The 22,364-nt window shown below is 46.3% G+C and overlaps 1 protein-coding gene across 2 annotated transcripts; it reads left to right on the top strand.

Moving 5' to 3' along the window:
* Window positions 1-1,796: 1,796 nt before the first annotated feature.
* Window positions 1,797-21,547, top strand: LOC133493856 (protein bicaudal D homolog 1-like). Of its 2 annotated transcripts, none has more exons than XM_061807765.1 (11): window positions 1,797-2,021; window positions 6,737-6,949; window positions 8,842-8,994; window positions 9,596-9,900; window positions 11,205-11,379; window positions 12,692-13,186; window positions 14,667-14,845; window positions 15,276-15,669; window positions 15,797-15,991; window positions 17,331-17,482; window positions 19,500-21,547. In XM_061807765.1, the coding sequence occupies exons 1-11, from the start codon at window positions 1,797-1,799 to the stop codon at window positions 20,398-20,400; spliced, it is 3,387 nt and encodes a 1,128-aa protein (XP_061663749.1). In that variant the 3' UTR covers window positions 20,401-21,547. The 2 variants fall into 2 exon arrangements, with proteins under 2 accessions (XP_061663749.1, XP_061663748.1); XM_061807764.1 differs by having other exon boundaries at window positions 8,839-8,994.
* Window positions 21,548-22,364: the final 817 nt, after the last annotated feature.

Below are 22,364 nucleotides of genomic sequence, written 5' to 3'. Positions count from 1 at the left end.
CAACAAATATTGAAATTACAATACATTTATTAGAATCCTGGAGCACAATTTAATGTTTTGTGTGTGTTCTTTTTTCTAATATGGATATATTTGAGGCGGCACGGTGGATCCGCTGGTAAAGCGTTGGCCTCACAGTTCTGAGGTACCCGGTTCAATCCCGGACCCTCCAGTGTGGAGTTTGCATGTTCTTGCGTGGGTTTTCTCCGGGCACTCCGGTTTCCTCCCACATCAAAAAATATGCAACATTAATTGGACACTCTAAATTGCCCCTCGGTGTGATTGTAAATGCGACTGTTGTCTATGTGCCCTGCGATTGGCTGGCAACCACTTCAGGGTGTACACCGTTTCCTGCCCGCTGACAGCTGGGATAGGCTCCAGCACTCCCCGCGACCCTGGTGAGGATAAGCGGCAAACAAAATGGATGGATAGATATATTTGAATTCAACATAGCGGTATTTCAACAGCCAAGAGAGTTGTTTTTATTTTGAAGGCGCTGATGCGAGAGAACGAGTGCGCTCCCACTCTATCGATTGGTGTATTCTGACCCCTGCAGGACACCATAATGATCATACAACACGTGATCGGGAGCGTCACATAAAGCCCAATTTGATATCAAATGGGCCAAGATAATAACAAATTATAAGATGAATGAATGCCAAAACAAATCAAATACATTAGTCAAATCTTTATATTTCAAGAAATTAAATATAAAATCAGCTGGTAAAGCGTTGGCCTCGCAGTTCTCAGGTCCCGGGTTCAAACCTGGGCCCACCTGTTTGGAGTTTGCATGTTCTCCCCGTGGCTGGCTGGCAACCAGTTCAGCGTGTCCTGCCCGTTGACAGCTGAGTTAGGCTCCTGCGACCCCTGTGAGGATAAGCGGTGAAGAAATCTAAAATCGTGAAAAAAAACCCCTCCGAATTTCTGGGGAATATTTTATTTCAATTTGTCATCGATTAAAAACATAAAAACAAGGCACCAAACTTCAAGTCACAGGTATTTGCAACTGTAAAATATAGCATTCATTTTAATAATTGACTCAACAATTGGAATGAACACCATTCCATCTCATGCCGGATCATAATAATTTTCACAATTATCTTTTTTCTATTAACTTTCAAAATTCTGGGCTACATTATATCATTGTCACAATTGTATTCGACAGAGGGGCCGGTTTTGGCCCGCAGGCCATAAGTTTGAGGGCTTACAATAAAAAATATATATATTTGTTTTCATTTGTTTGTTTGTTTTTTTAAGAGGGCGGGGTAACTTTTTAGTGTGTATTTTTTTTCAATGAAATAAAAATAGTTACTACTATTATTACTAGTACATAATCCACACAATTAATACTACAGTATAATACAGTATATAATAATGTAGTATTATGCGCGGATGCGTCGTTATGGAGTGTGTCACTAGGCTGTGCTGTAGTCCTTTAAAATACGTGTGCAGCTGGATCCCACACAAAGGCACGCGGGAGGTGGGTGGGGTGTGCCTTGCTTCTGGGCTGCGGGCACAGATGGCGGCTTGAAGCTGGTGAATAAGCAAAAAACAGAGGATGCTCGCATGAGGAGCTGCGGCACTTATAGGCGTCATGCGGGTGAAGATGACTCAATGTGGGGGGGTGCTTCGTGGGTATTTGCGGGTGTTTGTTGCGTTTTTGTTTGCGATTTGAAGCGGATCGAGTCCACGGAGCGCGGCGGTGTGGATTTGCAGTCTGCCGTTTCTCCCTCCTGCGGGCGCGTAGTCGCGCTCGTCCGACGCGGCGGGCGGGGAGGGAGGGAGGAGACCGAGGGGCGATGGCCGCCGGGGGAGCGGCGGGAGGATGCGGGGACACGGTGGAGCAGTGCCGGGCGGAGGTGGAGCGTCTGTCCCGGGAGCTGGCGGAGGCCAACCGGGAGAAGATCCGGGCGGCGGAGTGCGGGCTTGCGGTGCTGGAGGAGAACCAGAGCTTGAAGCAGCAGTACGCCGAGCTGGAGGCCGAGCAGGAGGCTCTGAGGGCGGAGCTGGAACAGCTGCAGGAGGTGGGCTCGGCAGCGGTATGGCTTTGTTACTTGGCGAAAACAAAAAGTACTACAGTAGTTGTGTCTTGTTTTGAGATGTCATGCTGCTCAGAATGCAGTTACTAAATTTGATGAAATATTTTTCAGTGTTGGTGATGCAGTACATGTAACTTTACTCCATAATTTAATCACCAAATGTCTGTCGTAGTTTACATTTTTAGTTATGCATTACAAAATATGATTTTTTTTTTTTCATCTCACGTCCACCCTCCAAAACCCTCGCTTGTGATTGGCTCTCTCTGGCCATGTGCCATTTTGCGTTGTCTTAAACGTGACATGTTTTCACAAATATGGAATTTATTCGTCTGATGTTTTGAAGAAGTTGGTTTTGTAGTTCCACTTTTAAACTAAAAAAAAAAAAGAACATTGACGTTTGAACAGTTTATGCATCTAGTCAAGAAAAGTGACCAGATTGTAATCCAAAGTACTTTGAGGAAGTACTTGAAATAGTTACACTACTACTACATTTTCAACACGGCCACTTAGAATTTTAATCAACTACATTTTGCAGTAGGTAAAAGTTTATTTGCCTCACTAACTGAAAATACCAGACTACAAATAGGATCATGCTTATTCCAAATTACAAGAAAGCAAGCCAAATAAATCTTAATATAATATAATATAATATAATATATATAATATAATATAATATAATATAATATAATATAATATAATATATATAATATAATATCTAAATATACAATAAATTGATGTTATATCCTGCTATTACAAATTTGACTAAATTAATTAAAGCATATGTAAAACTTGTAATTTTAACCAACTACTATTCGGACGAGGTACAAGTTTAATTTGCCCTACTAGCTGAAAATACCAGACAACAAATATGATCATGCTGATTGCAAATGACAAGAAAGCAGGCCAAATAAAACAAAATAAAAGAAAATAAAATAAAACTACTTAGTAACTACATCGTAACTAATAATTAATTAATACTATATAGTATAAATTCTAAATCTAATCTAATCTAATAATACATAGTAACTACATAGTAACTACATTGTTACTACTGTATAATATAAAATCTAAAATAAATAGCTGATATATCCTGCTATTACAAATTCGACCATGAGTAGCAATATCATTCGTATGAGTACTGCTAAATTAATTAGAGGATATGTAAAAGTGCTGTTGTCGGATGCACTTCTGGAAGCACAAGCAGGCACAAAGGAGGATTTAGGGCCTAGTCGATAGAGGGTCTGACTGTTGCAATGTAACGAGTGTTTTGTTTTGCAGCTCTTCAGTCAACTCGATCTTGAAGGTGTCCCATTACAGGGAGAACGCGATGAAAGGGGGCTTGAAGTGTTTTTTTCTTCTCCCTATTTTGTGTCGTATTTGTACTTAGTCATTTGCTAAAAACAGATTAGTGGCACTTGGCTCGTGATGCGATTTTGTGATGTCACTATGTTGTAATCGGATACCGTCGATCAGTACGGGAACAATAGCTCTGGCATCATTTGCCTTGTTTTTTATTTTTTTTAATTTTTTTTTAATTTTTTGGAAGTAGTAGCTTCCTGGTCTCTACCCGTCTCGCTTATGAATAACGCAGGACCGCAGACCAGAAGCTCTCAAGAGCAGACGAGCTGTCTGAAAAATGCACATGTGGATCAGGACCCACACGCAAACACAGATGCGCACGTAGAGCGGAAGTGGCGTCGTGAATAATTGACGGCGGTGAGGTCATGACGGCATCCAGTGTCGTCGTTTAAACGATGTGGGAGGGGGCATTTTAAACGAAGGCGTATCAGAGGTATCGTCAGAATTGTTGTCGGGTGCGGATGTGGTAGAATGCCTCCGGTTCCTGGAGGTGTACTTATATCATCCATCCATCCATTTTCTCTTCCGCTTATCCTCACGAGGTCCACGGGAATGCTGGAGCCGATCCCAGCTGTCAACAGGGCAGGAGGCGGGGTACACCCTGAACTGGTTGCCAGCCAATCGCAGGGCACGTAGAAAACGAACAACCAATCGGACTCACAATCACACCTACGGGCAATTTAGAGTGTCCAATTCATGTTGCATGTTTTTGAAATGTGGGAGGAAACCGGAGTGCCCACCCAGAGAAAACCCACACAGGCACGTGGAGAACATGCAAAGTCCACACAGCCAGGTCCGGGATTGAACCTGGGACCTCAGAACTGTGAGGCCAACGCTTTACCAGCTGATCCACCGTACCGCTAACTTTACATCAGAGGATTCAAACTCAATTTTGTCGTGGTCCACATTGTGGTTATAGTTTCGCTCAGAGGGCCGTTATTACTGAAAACATAAAAATCTTTAATTGGCTCATGATCATTACACATGAAATTTATGAACTAATTTTGAAATCAGAAATCAAGTAAGTTTTCCCAACTACTGTTGATGTTTGACAACACAAAAATCCTTTCAATCTCTCAATGTTATCATTTATGATATAAGAATTCGATTATTTTTTTTTTAGATATTTCAACAACAATCATGCAAGTTGACACACGTGATTTGCCTCCACAAAACATCCTGCGGCGGGCCGGATCTGGCCCCCGGGCCTCGAGTTTGACACCCGGATGGTACGAATCAAGAAACGGCCGGCCGCGACCGGTATTTTCCCTTTTTTTTTTTTGAGTCTTGAAAGGAAACTGTCAGCCAAAGCGGGTCTGGGGTCGAGCTGACGACCGGACGAGGACAGGACAACAAAGGACGAGGGGAGCGGAATGAAGTATTTTGAAATCTGATTATCCCTCCTCGTTTTATCCATCTTTTCCATGACGTCGCCACCATCGCTCTTATTTCCCTTTTCAATACCTTGATAGGAAGGGAAGGAAGCAGGAAGTTGTCAGCTGTGCGACTTTGGAGTCGTGTCAAGTGTAAGAAGAAGTGAAACAATTTTTAAAGTAAAAATTGTGCGTGCGGTGACTCCATTTTTTTGTTCAATTACATGCGTGGCTTGTTCGCTTAAGCCATTAGCATTTGATTAGAAATGTGCAGCAGGAAGCTGTGCATGTTGCGTTTCAAAATAAGAGCCGGCACAGGAAGTGCTATGGGCGACTGGGTTATTGTTTGACGTTATGTGCGAGCAATTTGACGATAGTTATTATTTCAGGTGTGAATTCATCGCCGCCCTACCGTTGAGTGTGACTCAAGTGGTGTCGTGTGGTATAAATTAAGAAATGCTGACATTATCGTGTCTTTTTGTGCCAAAATCGGGAACCTTTTAATTTAATTTTAGTTTAATTAATAATTTTAATTCTTAACAACTGTACTTTGACATTGCAGCATTTTTTGGGGGGGCCACTGTGCTGGCTAACAAGTATAAATAAAATCATTAAAAAAATTAAAAGTACTGTGGAGTTTCCTGGGCGGCACGGTGGAGCAGCTGGAAAGCGTTGGATTCATAGTTCTGAGGTCCCTGGTTCGATCCCGGACCTGCCTGTGTGGAGTTTGGATGTTCCCCCTGTGCCTGTGTGGGTTTTCTCCGGGTACTCCGGTTTCCTACCACATCCCAAAAACATACGACATTAATTGGACACTCTAAATTGCCCGTAGGTGTGATTGTGAGTGCGGCTGTTTGTCTCCATGTGTCCTGCGATTGGCTGGCAACCAGTTCAGCGTGTGCTCCGCCTCCTGCCCGTTGACAGCTGGGATAGGCTCCAGCACGCCCCGCGATCCTAGTGAGGATAAGCGGCAAAGAAAATGGATGGACGCAATTTCCTTTTTTCGTTTGAGATAAGGGAGAAAATGCTGTGTCATCCAGTGAGTCAGCAAAGGCCCAATTTTTCCCGATAGCTCTAAAAAAAAAAAAAAAAAAAATCTATGACCGATTAGCCTGTCATGCGCTGTGTTAAGATTAATTTAGCCGATCCTCCACAAAAATCATATCTGCTCAAAAAACATAAATTATAAACGTTAAACGTGTTACATATTTTCATTTTGCCTCCTATACGCGTGTGAGGAATACCGAGTTTGTGATTGGGACGAGAATTCGAATAATAGCAAATTATGAACCAAACTGTCGATATGAATTCTATGCTTGTGGCATCTAGATGAAACGGCTCCGTTGCAGATGGTGGTCTGCAGATCTCGAGTTTTATGATCCCGGATCAATAAACTGTATTTCCCCGGATGCCCTTTGTCTTCTCCTGGTTTCATTTGTCTCTAGCTCGGTGGTCTTTGATTTTTCCATTCAGTATTTAGTGTTCTGTCTTAGCTTCGCACGTTGTCATACAGTATTTAACAAATGATGTAATTGAATCATGTTATAATCATGTTATAACACGGGTGTCAAACTCATTTTTGCTGCAGGCCACACTTCCCTCACAGAGCCTTTATGACTGTGAAACCATCAAAATCTTGAATTGCCTCATCATAATTACACATGAACTCTACGGACTAGTTTTGCAATCTGAAATGTGTTTTTAAAGTGTTCCTGACGTTTGGTAACACAAAAAATGCTTCCAATAGCTCAACATGATCATTTATGATGTGACAATTTGAAATTTTGGTACAGATTTGAACAAAAATCATGGAAGTTGGCACATGATTTGCCTTGGCGGGCCACTAAAATTAACGTGGCGGGCCGTATCTGGCCCCCGGGCCTCGAGTTTGACACCTGTGTGCTATATGAACGGCGACGTAAGCTTGAGATTTTTTGGGATTGCTTTGTACTCGCTTGCCCCATCCAGGCGTTTGGCCAGGCCTACTCCACCCAGCGCAAGGTGGCCGAGGACGGCGAGACCAACGAGGAGACTCTGCTGCAGGAGTCGGCCACCAAGGAAGCCTACTACGTGGGCCGGCTCCTGGAGCTCCAGGCCGAGGTCAAGCACAGCAGGGCCACGGCGGCCAACGCGCAGGCCGACAACGACCACCTGAGCTGCCTGCTGCAGGAGCTGCGGGAGGTATAGTGCAGAAATCCGTCCGTTTGCTGAGCCGCTTATCCTCACAAGGGACGCGGGAGTGCTTGGAGCCAATCCCAGCTATCTTCACGCCCTGAACTAGTTTCCAGCCAATCGCAGGGCACATAGAGTCGCACTCACAACCATTCACACTCATAATCACAGCTAAGTGGAATTTAGAGTCTTCAATGTTTTGGGGATGTGGGACGAAACCGGACTGCCAGGAGAAAACCGACACCGGCACGGGGAGAACATACAAACAACACACAGGTGAATCCCGGATGTCAGAACTGTGAGGCCAACGCTCCAACCAGTTTATCTCAACCTAAAGTGCCGAAATGTACAGTATAAATCATCCGCTTATGTCATCAGCCAAGAACTGCTCTCTTGACCCAAAACGTACGCAACCGTTTATCCGGTCCTTAATGTAGTCAGGACATTTATTTGAGACCCACAGTTATGTAAGAATGCACAAAAATGTGTGTATTAATTGAACAATTGGCAAATTATCAATAGCATAACCTGAGGTTCTGCCACAAACCAAATGCAGGACTTTGAGGCAGGCGCATAATGTTCAATGAAATGTATTACAGCATTTCAGAAAAAAACTAACATTAAATGAAGAGACGTGTCTTGCGAACACCGGAATGTTCTTTGTTTTTTAGCAAATCTTGCACGTGAGGTGAAAACACAAAATGCTAAAAACGGGCACGAAAAAAACGTCATCTTCTGAACTAGTCAGCCATCACAGAATAAACGGAAGGCGGGGCCGTTTGTGCTCCTGGTATCAGCTCCCTGAGAATGGTCACCAAAGACTTAAAATCCATTGGCCAAAGCGAAGGCACAGGAAGATTAAAAAAAAAAAATAGATGGGGTTGGAGCTGGGGGGGGGGACACCGTCCTCCTCTCTGTGAACTCGCACTCTCAGGTAACTGAAAGGGAGAACTTGTACCTGGATCAGACTACAAGACAAACGTGGTCCCTTACGGTGCCGCTATGCCATTACGCCGCACACGGCGCAATACTGCAGAAGGTGTCAAACTCAAGGCTCGGGGGCCAGATCCGGCCCGCCCCATGATGTTATGTGGCCCGCGAAGGCAAATCACGTGTGTCAACTTTCATGATTCTTCCTGAAATCTGTACTCAAAATTTCAAATTATGAGATCATAAATGAGGCGGCACGGTGGAAAAGCTGGAAGGCGATGGCCTCACAGTTGTGAGGACCCGGGTTCAATCCCAGCCCACATCCTAAAAAAACATGCAACATTGATTGGACACTCTAAATTGCCCCTAGGTGTGATCGTGAGTGCGGCTGTTTGTCTCCATATGCCCTGCGATTGGCTGGCAACCAGTTCAGGGTCCTGGCTGTTGAAAGCTGGGATAGGCTCCAGCGCTCCCCGCGACCCTTGTGAGGATAAGCGGCAAAGAAATTGGATGGATTGATCATTCGTGAACCCAAGATGAAGGGGACTTGGGTTCTGTAGCAGGACAAATGATTTAAAACACACCACCATGTCGACTTCTGAATGAAAAATGAACGTTTGGGCATGTCCTGGTCCAAGTCTGGACTTGAATCCATGAACTTAAAAGAACCATTGATGCTCCAAAGTGTTGCTGAATTGAAAAAAGTCTGCAAGGAAGTTGACAGTATCTAATATGAAAAACTCTTTGCCGGTTCAAGAAAATACTTCTGTCACGAACCGGGACCCAAATGCAGGACTTCGAGGCAGGGGCATAATGTTTAATGTGGTTTATTCCAAGCCTTGCTCATGACAGGTTCATAAACTAACAGAAATAAATGGGATTGACTCAAATCGGGACAAAAAGAATTTTAGATTCGGATTGTAGGATTTCAATGTTTTGTTTTGTTTTTCACCACACCTGCGTCTCAGCAGAGTAATGAGATGTTGGAGCTGCAGCGTGGCCGCATGCGGGAAGAGATCGGGGAGTACAAGTTTCGAGAGTCACGGCTGATTCAGGACTACACGGAGCTGGAAGAGGAGAACATCTCTCTGCAGAAACTGGTTTCGACTCTCAAACAGAATCAGGTATGGATTCTTCGGGTAAAAGTGGCTCAAAGTGGAACACGTTGGTTCAACTCCTAATTCACACCTGGTTGAATTTTCTCAAGTCTAGGAAAGCAAAATCTATGTGTTTTTGAGTTCATAAAGAAAAAATGGCGACACTGATCATTTTGAAATGGCTTTATTTTTCTTTAAACTCCACTTTTCTTCTTCAAACTCAGGGGTGTCAAAATTGTAGTTACGGTTTCGGTCAGAAGGCCGTTATGAGTGTGAAACCATAAAAATCTTTTAATCTTTTAGAAATTTATGGACTAATTTTGGAATCACAAATGGGTGTGGTAACACAAAATCATTTATGATGTGACGATTTGAAATTTTGGTGCAGATTTGAACAAAAATCATGGCCACATAATGGCATGTGGTGGGCCGGATCTGGCCCCCGGGGCCTTTGGTTTGACACCACAATCCATTTTTGCTTGGAAATGGAAAATTAGACATTTTTAAAAATTATGGGAAATGTTTCTGGTTAGTAAGGATTTTGAGGACTGTGACATCGTGACACGCTACGTCTCCAAGTCGTGTCGCGTCCACCTCGGCGACAAACTGTACGTGTCTCTGGTTTCAGGTGGAATATGAAGGCTTGAAGCATGAAATTAAGGTTTTGGAAGAGGAGACCGAGGTTCTGGACGGGCAGCTGCGGGACGCGCTGCGTTTGAAGGACATCTCGGACTCCCAGCTGGAGGAGGCCCTGGAGTCTCTGAAGAACGAGCGCGAGCAGAAGAATCACTTGCGCAGGGAGCTGGTTGACCACCTGAGAATGTGCGACGTGGCGTACACCGGCAGCGCCCACCTGACCTTCACGTCCGCCCCCCCCAGCGGCGCGGCTACTCCGACGACTTTGCTCTCGCCGACCGCAGAAGACCAAATGAGGTAGAACATTCATAAAAACCAACTGAGCCCACGCAGACACTCCACAGCAATGTGGAACAAATACAAGTAAAGAGCAACGTTCAGGTTGTTTTTCTACAACCTGGAGTTAAAAAGAGTGTCACAAAGATGGAATTACATGTATAAAGCATAAAGGTCCTCACTTATTATCTCAACCTTTGGGTTCTCAAATGTTTTTGGGTCAAGGGACCACTATCAGTGGAAAAACTGTGAACATCATAATTCTAACACCAATTAAACAGAAGTTCTGTTATTCGGATATTCAATGGCAATTATTACTATCACATTTTATTTGAAATATTATTGTACGACTTCAGGCTACCAACAAAGAGGATCCAGTTTATAAAAGCACAATCTTGTCGCCAAATTAGAGGTTTGGTTGCTATATTTAGTGACTTTTCTTACCGCGCTAGTATTTTTCGAACAGAGAAAGAGAAATAAACAGCACAGGTGTCAAGTAACCAAGTACAAATACTTCATTAGCAAATCTGGGGTATGTATATTTAGCTAGCACAAACCAGTGCAATCTGTAGGCCGGTCCCAAGGCCGGATAAATGCAGAGGGTTGCGTCAGGAAGGGCGTCCGGCGTAAAAAGAGTACCAAACCAATATGAGCGTTCATCTTAAGAATCTCATACCGGGTCGGTTGTGGTCCGGGTTAACGCCCGCCCCCGGCACCGGTAAACCTGCAGGGCGTCGGTGGAAATTCAGCTACTGCGGGTTGAAGACAAAGAAGAGGAGGAAACCGGATTCGTCAGAGAAAAAGAGGAATGCGCAGAGCCTACAGCTGAGTGTAGGGACTTTGAATGTTGGGACTATGACGGGAAAAGCTCAGGAGTTGGTTGACATGATGATTCGGAGAAAGGTTGATATTCTGTGCATCCAAGAGAGCAGGTGGAAAGGTAGTAAGGCTCGAAGTTTAGGAGCAGGGTTTAAATTACTCTAGTAATTTAATTTAATTGATTAAAAATTAGAGTCATTTAATTCATGTCTTAAAGGCAATATACTGCCAATCACTTTTTCCAAGAAGTAACATTAATAACATCAGAAAATGTAGATCTAAAAAACTGTTTTGGCATCTAGATTTGTATTATTTTGAAAAGTCTGCAACATGTTTTTGTCGACATGTTCAACGGCTCGTCGCTCGTTCACATTTTTCAAGTTTTGGAAAATTTTCTGAAGCAAGAAAAAACTATTTTTAAAAAGTCTCCTTATGATGTATATTCGTGAAATTAAAAATGTGTTTCGTTTTTTTTTTTTTTGTTTTGTTTTGTTTGGGATAACAAGGTGTAACGGCCACGCCCAAGCTGCGACGCGAACGGCGACGGCTTCGGCGTCGGTGGCCGCCGTTAACGGAGAATGCCGAGGCCCGGGTCGGAAAAACGAAGGCGCGGCCGCGTCGGACCTCTTCAGCGAGATGAACCTGACGGAGGTGCAGAAGCTGAAGCAGCAACTGTTGACCGTGAGTTTCCCGAAAACCCGAAATTCCATCTTCTTAGCTGCTTATCCTCACGAGGGACGGGGGAGTCCTGGAGGCTATCCCAGCTAACTTCAGGTGAAAGGCGGATTATACCCTGAACTGGTTGGATTCCAGAAATATAAGTATCGAGTTGAAAACATTTTTGATTTTAGTTCAGTTTTCAAAACTTTATTTTTTATTTGTTATCCAAGCTGCTCATCCTCACAAGGGTCACGGGAAAGCTGGAGCATATCCCAGCGGGAACTGGTTGCCAACCAATCGGAGGGCACATAGAGACACACAGCAGTCGCACTCACAATCACACCTAGGGGCAATTTAGAGAGTCCAATTAATGTTTTATGTTTTTGGAATGTGGGAGGAAACTGGAGTACCCAGAGAAAACCCACGCAGACGCAACAGTGAAGCGTGTTTTATTTTTTTATTTAAAAATATATATATATATTTATATATATTTAATTGGATTTCTCTTTTTTTACACCCAGCAGATTTTTTTTGGGGGGGGGGCGTTCCCTTATTGACGTCATACCAGTAACAGTGAATTGCGTTTTATTTTTTTATTTTTTTTAAATCATATTTAATTGGATTTCTCTTTCTTTACACCCAGTGGATTTTTTTGGTGGGGTGGGGGTGGGGGTTAGCTCCATAATTGCCATCACACCAGTAACAGTGAATGGCGTTTTAATTTTTAATTTTTTTATAATCTGCACAATGGAAGCGCATAGATCAAATATTATGCTAGTGATGCCTCAAAAATCCTTCAAATATACTGCGATTTACTGTCTAGTAATCCCCAGATGTTAGGGTTACAATATTATTATTATTATTAATTATTATTATATTATTTAGTATATATTGATTTGTTGTTTTCATCACAGACATTCCTAGAAATTGTGCTTTATTTTAGTACAGATTTTCACAGGAATCCTGGAAGTTGACACGCAGGATTTGCCTTTGCGGGCCGCATAAAATCACGTGGCGGGCCGGATCGGGCCCCCGGGCCTTGAGTTGGACACATCCTCGTTTTTCTTATTTACCGTTGAGTGGTTCAGCTCTGATGTATCATATAAAAACTCAATGACGTGTACTTTCCAGGTTTACAGATACATGATTAAGTAGTCTGCGATTGGCTGGAAACCAGTTCAGGGTGTACCCCGCCTCCTGCCCGTTGACAGCTGGGATAGGCTCCGGTACTCCCACGACCCTCGTGAGGATAAGCGGCTTAGAAAATGGATGGATGGACAATTAGGTAGTGTATTACTTTTCATGTATACTGTGTCGTTTCTGCCCCGTTCAGGTGGAACGCGAGAAAGTAGCACTGATGACCAGTTTGCAGGAATCCCAGACCCAGCTGCAGCATACCCAGGGGGCTTTGTCCGAACAGCACGAGAAGACCCTCCGCCTTAGCCAAAAGGTCACCGCCCTGCGCCGCGGGCGGCAAGGGTCCCGCACCCCTTCCGACTCCCTCCTCCACCCCGAAGATCTCAAGGGACTTGACGCAGACAAGGAGACCGGAGATAACGACGGAATCGAGGACGATAAGCACGGCGCGACCAACACAAGTCCGATATTGCCTTACCAGTCGCCGGGTTTGGAGATCCTGCAGTGCAAATATCAGGTGGCCGTGACCGAGGTGGTGGAGCTCAAGTCGGAAGTGAAAGCCCTGCGGGACAGGTTGGCCCGGCGTGGGGACGGCGTAGCACACGAAAAACCGAGCGGACACACTCTGCAACAGAGATTAGAGAGGAAGGTGACCTCGTTGGAAAAGAGCTGCCAGGAGGGCAAAGAGAAGGTAATTGTTTGACCTTCTCTGATACTCGCTCATTTTGAATGGCCATGGCATTTAACAGAAGGTTAAAGGTCAAGTGTCATCCCTATAAACATTCTGAAATAGATCTTGTAATGAAAAATACATATAACATCATTCACTTCAATGTCTATGAAAAAATAAATATGAGCGGAGAGGGCGTCATCCATGCGCAAAGTTGCGAAAGTGTCATTCGACGACATCCAAGCGGTCGCCATATTGGCTGCACCTCCTGCCCGTGACGTCACCAAGCCAATGAAAACACGCTGTGCACCCTACTACGGGAGACGAACACGCCCCTTCTGACACGGAAGCTCTTTTCGAAAACAACCGAGTGAAGTTACCGGGGCAATATTACCCGATTGTTTCGAGCCATATTTAGATGGGATGCAATCACGGCCAAACCGCATCCCTGTCCGATCCATTTCCGCGACGGAGATGAGTCACCCCGGCCGGCAAGGCTGCCCGGTACTCAGCCGGCTCGGCCTTGTCGACAAGGCTGGGAAGGCCAAGCCAGCCGCCGGCCTTGTCAGCTGGGGTGGGTCATTTTTGGTGCTGAGGTGGCTTATCATGGCGCCGAGCCGGGACGTTTTCTAGCGTTGTTCATAGCCACCGCCGTCCATGATGAACAACACCGCCGAGTCGGGGCGCTGTACGGCGTTGTTATCGCACGCAGCTGAGTGCGCCATTGTCGACAGCATTGCTCAGATCCGCCACCGTCCGCGAGCCAAACGGGGCAGCCTTCGCCGAAGCCGTGACCTGCGGACGCGGCGCCTCGGCCGGGGTGGCTCATTTTCGGCGCCGAGGTGGATTATCACAGAGCCGAGCCGGGCTGTTTTACGGCGTTGTCGTCGCACGCGGCTGAGTGCGCCATTGTTGGGAGCCTTGTTCATAGCCGCTGCCGTCCGCGAGCCAACGCGGCAGCCTTCGCCGGCAAGCCCGACACGAAGCCGTCCGACGCGCACATCGACACATTTAGCACGCCTGTCATACGTACGCGGATCTTTTGTTACGTTATGAGAGACCGACTACGTGGTCCGCCCCAAACTATTATTTTTTTTTAGCAGGTGTATACACCTGCCTGTCATTTGGAACCCACAAAGCTCTCGTCCTTTGCACCCGTGCAATCCATTTTTCAGGACAAATCGGGTCTCTTGCAAACTTATGAAGGGTAAAGCCATCCTCCCGTGTGTTCGAGCAATATACAGCAATGCAACAAGCCGGCATTTTGGCTAACACGAAGGAACAACGAGCTAGCTTCCTGCAGGTAAAACTAATAGAAACAAACGCGTCCGCCGGAGGGCGATCCTGCCGCATTCTGCCAGAGTCCTATGGAAGGAGACTGGAACAAAGGGACTGCAGAAATACTCAATGTGTACACTGTCTTTTGTGTTTTATGCAGCATGTCTTGAAGGGGAGGAAATCATCATCAGCTGGGCACAATTTTATGATTTTTTTTTTTTAGATTTCTAGTTTGGAGGCCGAGCTGCAGGCAGCTCAGTCTGCCACCGGGGAGAGCCAGGGGGCTTTGAACGCCGCTCAGGATGAACTGGTGATGCTGAGCGAGGAGCTTGCCCAGCTCTACCATCACGTCTGTCTCTGCAACAATGAGACGCCCAACCGGGTCATGCTGGAGTATTACAGGTCTGACTGTCATTTATTTCCAAGGATTTCGCAAGACTTGTCTTAAAAATTGTACCCGGCGTCGGCGTTGTAGTGTACGCTTCAACAAACAGATGAGAAATTGTTGTCATTCAAGTTGGGTGGGAGCGGCGAGATTTAAAACAGAAACGCAAGCCACAAGACAGGAAACGAATGTACGAGTTTTTTGGACGGGCAAAGATTGTCGAAGTTGTTCCACTTCAAAAAAAAATGAGAGAGCTTTGTAGTTTTCGTCCTAGGTGAATTCAAACGTGACAGACAGAATCTGAACTGCTCTGAAAAGATCCTCTGGTGAGGTACTTAGGAGACAACCACTTCATACAAAGACGGGACTAAGTGAAGCATACCGAGTAAAGAATCTAAAGAAAATCCACTTGGCAGTTCTGAGTATCTTTATTGTTTTCCTTTCTAGACAGGGCAGGGGGCTCAGGGGCCTTTGCGCCAGTCTCAAAGCCATGTCTGCCGACAGCAGTAAAGTTCTCCTCACGCCGCGCCTTGCCAGGAGACTGGCCACCGCCGCCTCCACAACCTCAACGTCCGGGGAGTCACGGAGCCCCTCTGAGTCTCCGTCCAAAGAGCCTCTATCTGGCGGCGGTAGAGGGAGAGACAGCAAGGAGGGGGACGAGGAGCTCTCGCGGAGTCAGTCCGAGCAAAGCGAGACCCCTCGCAGTCCTCCGACCGGATCGCCCAGCATCAGTGCCTCATCTTCATCCTCGTCGTCTTCATCGCCCGCCCTGGAGCCGGCCGGTGAGCTACGCAGAGAACCTATGAACATCTACAACCTCAACGCCATCATCAGAGACCAGGTAGACTCATAATCTCTTGCACTTTTTCAATTTCATCTCTGCTGCATCGCACGTTTTCCTTTCCCAGTCTTCAATTTTGATTTGTTTACAAAATGGTACCTTGGAAAATTCCACTCCCGATTCTCAGGTGAAGCACCTGCAGAGGGCGGTGGACAGGGCTCTCCAGCTGTCCAGGCAGAGAGCTGCAGCCAGGGAACTGGCTCCTTTGCTTGACAGGGACAAGGAACGCTGCTTGGAGGAAATCCTGAAGCTCAAGTCCCTGCTCAGCACCAAGAGAGAGCAGATAGCCACCCTCCGGCTGGTGCTCAAAGCGAACAAACAGGTGGGATGGCAGAATTATTGGCCGCTAATGTTCATATCCCCCCATCGATTTTCCTCCAGTGGGTCAGAAGAAAAATATGTTTTCGTTCCAAAAAAAAAAAAAAAATCAAAATTTGCTGTCATAATTAACTTAAATTGACATTCTCCAAACCTTCAACTGTACATTTCCAACTATTGACTCAAATTGACCATTTACTGGAATCTAGTCCACCACAATACATCTAGTCGCCCTCCCCGGGCACTTGATAATGTAGACGAGGTTGAGAGAGGCAGACCAAAGGACCAGATCTGGTCGTAAGGTGGTAGTTGCAATATCAGATGGAAAGCAGAGCTTCTTGTCCAGGTCTACCAGCAGCTTCCAGTCTTGTGCACCGCCCAGCTGTCCGGTGTCTGGTGGCTTGTTGGTGTGGCTGGTTTGATTCTCCCTCTCCCGGACAAACAGCCTTGGTTGCCAGTTGGCTGACAAGGGTGGAAGGGGGTTCACCCTCATTCGCTGGCTCTCCAGAACACCAGCGAGACAACTTGAAATTTTGGTACAGATTCCCACAGTAATCATGGAATTTGCCCCCTTACCTGGCACTGTGAGCTTGATAATATAGGCGAGCTTGAGAGAGGCAGACCAAAGCACCAGATCTGGTCGTAGGGTGGTCGTTGCAATCCCAGATGAAAAGCAGAGCTTCTTGTCCAGGTCTACCAGCAGCTTCCAGTGTCGTGCACTGCCCAGCTGTCCGCTGTCAGGTGGCTTGTTGGTCCGGCTGGTTTGGTTCTCCTGAATAAACAGCCTTGGTTGCCAGTTGGATGATAAGGGTGGTTCTCCAGAACACCAGCGAGACAACTTGAAATTTTGGTACAGATTCCCTCAATAATCATGGAAGTAGACACAAGATTTGCTTTTCGCGGGCCACATAAAATCATGTGACGGCCCGGATCTGGGCGACTAGCCTTGAGTTTGGCACCCATGATATAATGTTACACAATTTTTTGCAAAACTTGTTCTTCTCGAACAAAGACCTGAGTGGCAAATTCACAACAGGTGTTTGATTCGGGAATCGACCAAAACATTGACAATGCATTTCCTGGTCCAACTAGAATTGGTGTCCAAGCAGTCCTGATCCCAAGACGGCACCAAACAATTGCTCGACGAGTACCTCGCCAGTGCGAGTCCGGAATCAGGATCTTCTGAGCTTAGAGAAGTGGACGCCTGTGAAAATGAATCGCTTAATTCATGGACCAAACCCGAAAATCCCTTGGAGTCCATGTGTGGGAAATACAATCAGAAGACTTTTCAAGACTTGCTGATGTTTCAGGCGATGTAAAAGGCGTCTTGTGTCTTCTCCCAGACGGCAGAGGTGGCTCTCACCAACCTGAAAGGCAAGTACGAAGCCGAGAAGTCGATGGTGACTGACACAATGACGAAGCTCAGGAACGAGCTGAAGGCCGTAAAAGAGGACGCGGCCACGTTCTCGTCTGTGCGGGCGATGTTCGCCACCAGGTCAGTGAGCAGATCCGAGCTGGATTTATTTTTCGTTTTACAAAACTGATCTCTTCTGATCGTGATTCAAAGGTCAAGTGTCAACATTCTAAAATCGATATTTTCATGAAAAATACATATATAACATTATTCACTTCAATGTCTATACGAAAAATAAACAGAGAGTGTGTCATCCATGCGCAAATTTGCAGAAGTATCATTTGACGACATCCAAGTGGTCGCCATATTGGCTGCATCATCTGTCCGTGACATCACCCCGGACATTCGCCAATGAAAACACGCAGTGGACCCTACACACCCCCTCTGACACGGAAGCTCTTTTCGAATACAACCCAGTGAAGTTACCGGGGCAATATTATACTATTGTTTCGATCCATATTCAGATGATATGCGATCACGGCCAAACCGCCTCCCCGTCCGATCCATTTCCGCGGCGGACATGAGTCATCGGGGCTCATCGCAGCTGGCCGGTATGGCTCATTTTCGGAGCCGAGCCGGCCTGCTTAAGGGCGTTGTTCTAAGCCGCCGCCGTCCGCGATGAACAACACTGTCGAGCTGGGCGCTTTACGGCGTTGTCGTCGCACGCAGCCGAGTGCGCCATTGTTGGCAGCGTTCTTCAGAGCCGCCGCCGTCTGCGAGCCCGACGCGCTGCCTTCGCCGGAGCCGTGACCGGTGGACGGGGCGCCTCGGCCGGTGTGGCTCATTTTCGGCGGAGAGGTGGCTTATCATTGAGCCGAGTCGGGCTGCTTTAGGGCGTTGTTCTAAGCCGCCGCCGTACGTGATGAACAACACCATCGAGCCAGGGCGCTTTACGGCGTTGTCGTCGCACGCAGCTGGGTGTGGCCTTGTCGGCAGCGTTCTTCCTTCGCTGGCGAGCCCGACGCCGTCCGATGCGCACATCGACACATTTAGCACGCCTGTCATACATAAGCGGATCTTTTGTTACGTTACGAGAGACCGATTACGTGGTCCGCCCCAAACTGTTATTTTTTTTTAGTAGCTGTATACACACCTACCTGTCATTTGGAACAAGCGAACCTCTCGTCCTCTGCACCCGTGCAATCCATTTTTCACGACGAACCGGGTCTCTTGCAAACTTATGAAGGGTAAATCCATCCTCCCGAGTGTTCGGACAATATCCAGCAATGCAACGAGCCGGCATTTTGGCTAACGCGAAGGAACAACGAGCTACGTTCCCGGAGGTAAAAATAATAGAAACAAACATGTCCACTTGAGGGCGGTCCCCCCATGCACGTCAATTCCTGCTTCTTCTCGAAAACAAATCCCTCGAGAGGATTTTCTTGGCGGGAGTTACAAAAAGCTGAACACGTCAAAATCATGTTTTGTGGTGAAAAAAAACGCATGGGTCCATGTCGGCTGCCGTTTTTCCATTAATAACATACTAAAAATTATGCGTTTCATGACAGTGGACCTTTAAGATTTATAAGTTCACAACTTGCTAGAAACATATAGCCTTGTTGTTCCGCCCTGACACTGATCATTATATTTTCACATGAAATTTACGAACGAGTTTTGGAATCAGAAATCAAGGCTAATGTTTTTTTTTCAAGTATTATTGATGTTTGGCGAACACAAAAAAATGCTTGCAATATCTCAACGTTATTTATGATATGACAATTTGTAATTTTGGTCCAGATTAACAAAAATCATGGAAGGTGATTTGCGCTTCGCGGGCCACGTAAAATCGTGCGGCGGGCCGGATCTGGCCCCCCGGGCCTTGAGTTCGACACGTGATCTGTAAATTTTCTGTGAAGAAAATGTAAATTTTTTTAATTTGACAGAATTTAGGAAGTGAGAGTCACTGGTGTTAATTCAGTAAAATTATAATAAAGTTCTTAGAAAATGTAACAGTTAGGGGAACTGAACAGAACTGGATAGGGGGCACATTTTGACGCATCGGTCTGTGCATAATCTATGTGACATTTTGGATTTAAGTCAATTGTGTCCCGTTTCTTGGGAATTACATAGTTGGATCTGGTACCTTTTCTCAATTCAGGTGCGATGAGTATGTGACCCAGTTGGATGAGATGCAAAGACAGTTGGCCGCGGCCGAGGATGAAAAGAAGACGCTGAACTCCCTCCTGCGAATGGCCATTCAACAGAAACTGGCCCTCACCCAGCGCCTCGAGGACTTGGCATTCGATCAAGAGCAAACACACCGGAACCGTGGGAGCCGGCTGACCCGCAGGAAGACCAGCACTCCCAAAGTAAGTCTCCCAACCTCAGCTTCGGCCTCGGACCTGGCACAAGGCTCCGGTGCGGCTTTGGTCCCCAGTTGTTCCTCCCCTTCCCGCCTTAGTAGTCCGACGCCGGTTGTTTCTGCTGCTACGGACCTCTCCGCGGCTCTGGTGTCGCCCGTGTCGCACGTACCCAATCGCAGTCCGTCGTCACCGGAGATTGCTTTGCCGCCTGAATCTCTGGCGGTAGAAAGACCTCCATCCCTGGAGGTGTCAACGCCTCAGAGGCCGGCTCAGTCCCGGTGGACCATCGGGATGCGAACCTTTGTCGTCGACTCCCATAGTTTCAGAATAACGTCTCCTTTTTCCCGTAGCTCGGCTACTACAAGACACGTCCCCCCAGATACTCAAACCACTACTGTGACAACAACTAGACCTAGTCAAACAGGTTCCTCTCCTTATCGATCCCCATTGCTGGGGCTCAAGCGCTCTTTGTGGAGCCCCTCACCCCGAACTCGTCCCTTGTCCAGGCTGACCGGAACCTCCGTACATCACATTCCCTCCCAGTCCTCTCACTACTCTTCGTCCCACTCGTCGCCCCCCTCCCACAGTTATTCACCGACCTACTACAGCCCTTCTGGCACGACATCATACAGCCACTCCAGCCACTACACACCTCTGTACCCCAGATACTACAGTTCCTACCGACCCCGACACTGACTCCAAACTTTCCTTGCTCTTTCTCTAGACTAAAATCTGTTTAACGCCTGGATCAGATTACTAGATTTAGCCCCATTGTTGGCTTAATTTGCTATCACGAACGATTTTCCAGATCGGGCGCCTTGTAGAGTGAGATAATAACAATTTGACACTATGATAGTTCTACCACAGCAATATGAAAAGTCTATGTTTGGTTTTTAGATCCCTTTGATGTCATATGACATGTAACCGAGAACCCTCTGACTCAGCAGATTTACATCGATCAATAGAATTGCGTCTCGGACTACCAGCGCAATGTCAACGTACAAATGTTCGTCAAAGTCCTAGCTAGCTTGCCAGCGGTATTAAAAGTGTGTGCGGATGACCTCAAGAACTCCTTGAAGAATGGAAAACCCAAACCATTCCCTCCAGAACAGCCGAAACATTGCCACAATCAAATCTCGTGTTGTTGTTGCTGATCCGGTTTTATCTGGTAGTGTAAGGTTATATTCTGGTTCTGCCTCCCTTGACAGCTTGGTTTAAAAAAAATTAGGCCAATCGTCTTCAAAGACGTGATCCCATGATTTTCTAATCCAGTACACCAGGGTTGTCAAACTCATTTTTGTCGTGGGCCAGATTGTAGTTATGGTCTACCTCAGAGGGCCGATTTTCTTAGCCGCTTATCCTCACAAGGGTCGCGGGCGTGCTGGAGGCGATCGCAGCTGTCAACGGGCAGGAGCTGGGGTACACCCTAAACTGGTTGCCAGCCAATCGCAGGGCACATGGAGACAAACAGCCGCACTCACGATCACACCTAGGGGCAATTTAGAGTGTCCAATCAATGTTGCTGTTGTGAGGCCATCGCCTTCCAGCTTTTCCACCGTGCCGCCTCATTTATGATCTCATAATTTGAAATTTTGAGTACAGATTTCAGGAAGAATCGTGAAAGTTCACACACGTGATTTGCCTTCGCGGGCCACATAACATCATGGGGCGGGCCGGATTTGGCCCCCGAGCCTTGAGTTTGACACCTTCTGCAGTATTGCGCCGTGTGCGGCGTAATGGCATAGCGGCACCGTAAGGGACCACGTTTGTCTTGTAGTCTGATCCAGGTACAAGTTCTCCCTTTCAGTTACCTGAGAGTGCGAGTTCACAGAGAGGAGGACGGTGTCCCCCCCCAGCTCCAACCCCATCCCCCTCCCTTTTTTTTTTTTTTTTTTTTTTTTTAATCTTCCTGTGCCTACGCTTTGGCCAATGGATTTTAAGTCTTTGGTGACCATTCTCAGGGAGCTGATACCAGGAGCACAAACGGCCCCGCCTTCCGTTTATTCTGTGATGGCTGACTAGTTCAGAAGATGACGTTTTTTTCGTGCCCGTTTTTAGCATTTTGTGTTTTCACCTCACGTGCAAGATTTGCTAAAAAAACAAAGAACATTCCGGTGTTCGCAAGACACGTGACGTAGACTTGATAGTCAGACTTTTTACTTAGCGGATCATCCACTGAATTTGATGTGGTTTTGAGGCTCACATTCTATAGCAACACGCACTGCTTTCTTCTTTTTTACACTTTGACGTACCGAGTGTGCTGTAAATGACTCACAGTCGGTCAATCCGACCATATTTTGCCGATGGACGAGCGAAATATGCCGCTTGTGTCCGCGTTTGAAAAACACACTTGAATGTGGCTTCTGGTGAATGTGTCTTTTTTTTCAAAATGCAATTTTTCAAATATGGTGGGGGTTTTTAAAACAAGCCACTGCGCACACTTGAAAACTGTTCGATAATGGCAGTAAAAAAAAAAAAATGCTTTTTTAAAATTGAGTTGAATCTCCATTAAATGGTTTATGTGACCCAGCTTCTATACTATGTCGTGGATCGGAATCAAGACTTGAGCGGATGTGGATAAAAATCAAATTACCGTAATTTCCGGCCTCCAGAGCGCACCGGATTATAAACCTCACCCGGTACATTTGTAAAGGAAATAC

The sequence above is a fragment of the Syngnathoides biaculeatus genome, chromosome 20 (assembly GCF_019802595.1).
Source record: "Syngnathoides biaculeatus isolate LvHL_M chromosome 20, ASM1980259v1, whole genome shotgun sequence".
Lineage (NCBI taxonomy): Eukaryota > Metazoa > Chordata > Actinopteri > Syngnathiformes > Syngnathidae > Syngnathoides > Syngnathoides biaculeatus.
The sequence above is the reverse complement of the archived record's forward strand: the minus strand, read 5'-3'. Positions and strand labels throughout refer to the sequence as shown.

Bases quoted from the DNA above. Each gene is read 5' to 3' on its own strand.
- LOC133493856 (XM_061807764.1), top strand. From the start codon at position 1,797: ATGGCCGCCGGGGGAGCGGCGGGAGGATGCGGGGACACGGTGGAGCAG. The intron at 2,022-6,736 runs GTGGGCTCGGCA...TGCCCCATCCAG, and splicing joins AGCTGGAACAGCTGCAGGAG to GCGTTTGGCCAGGCCTACTC. The intron at 6,950-8,838 runs GTATAGTGCAGA...CCTGCGTCTCAG, and splicing joins TGCTGCAGGAGCTGCGGGAG to CAGAGTAATGAGATGTTGGA.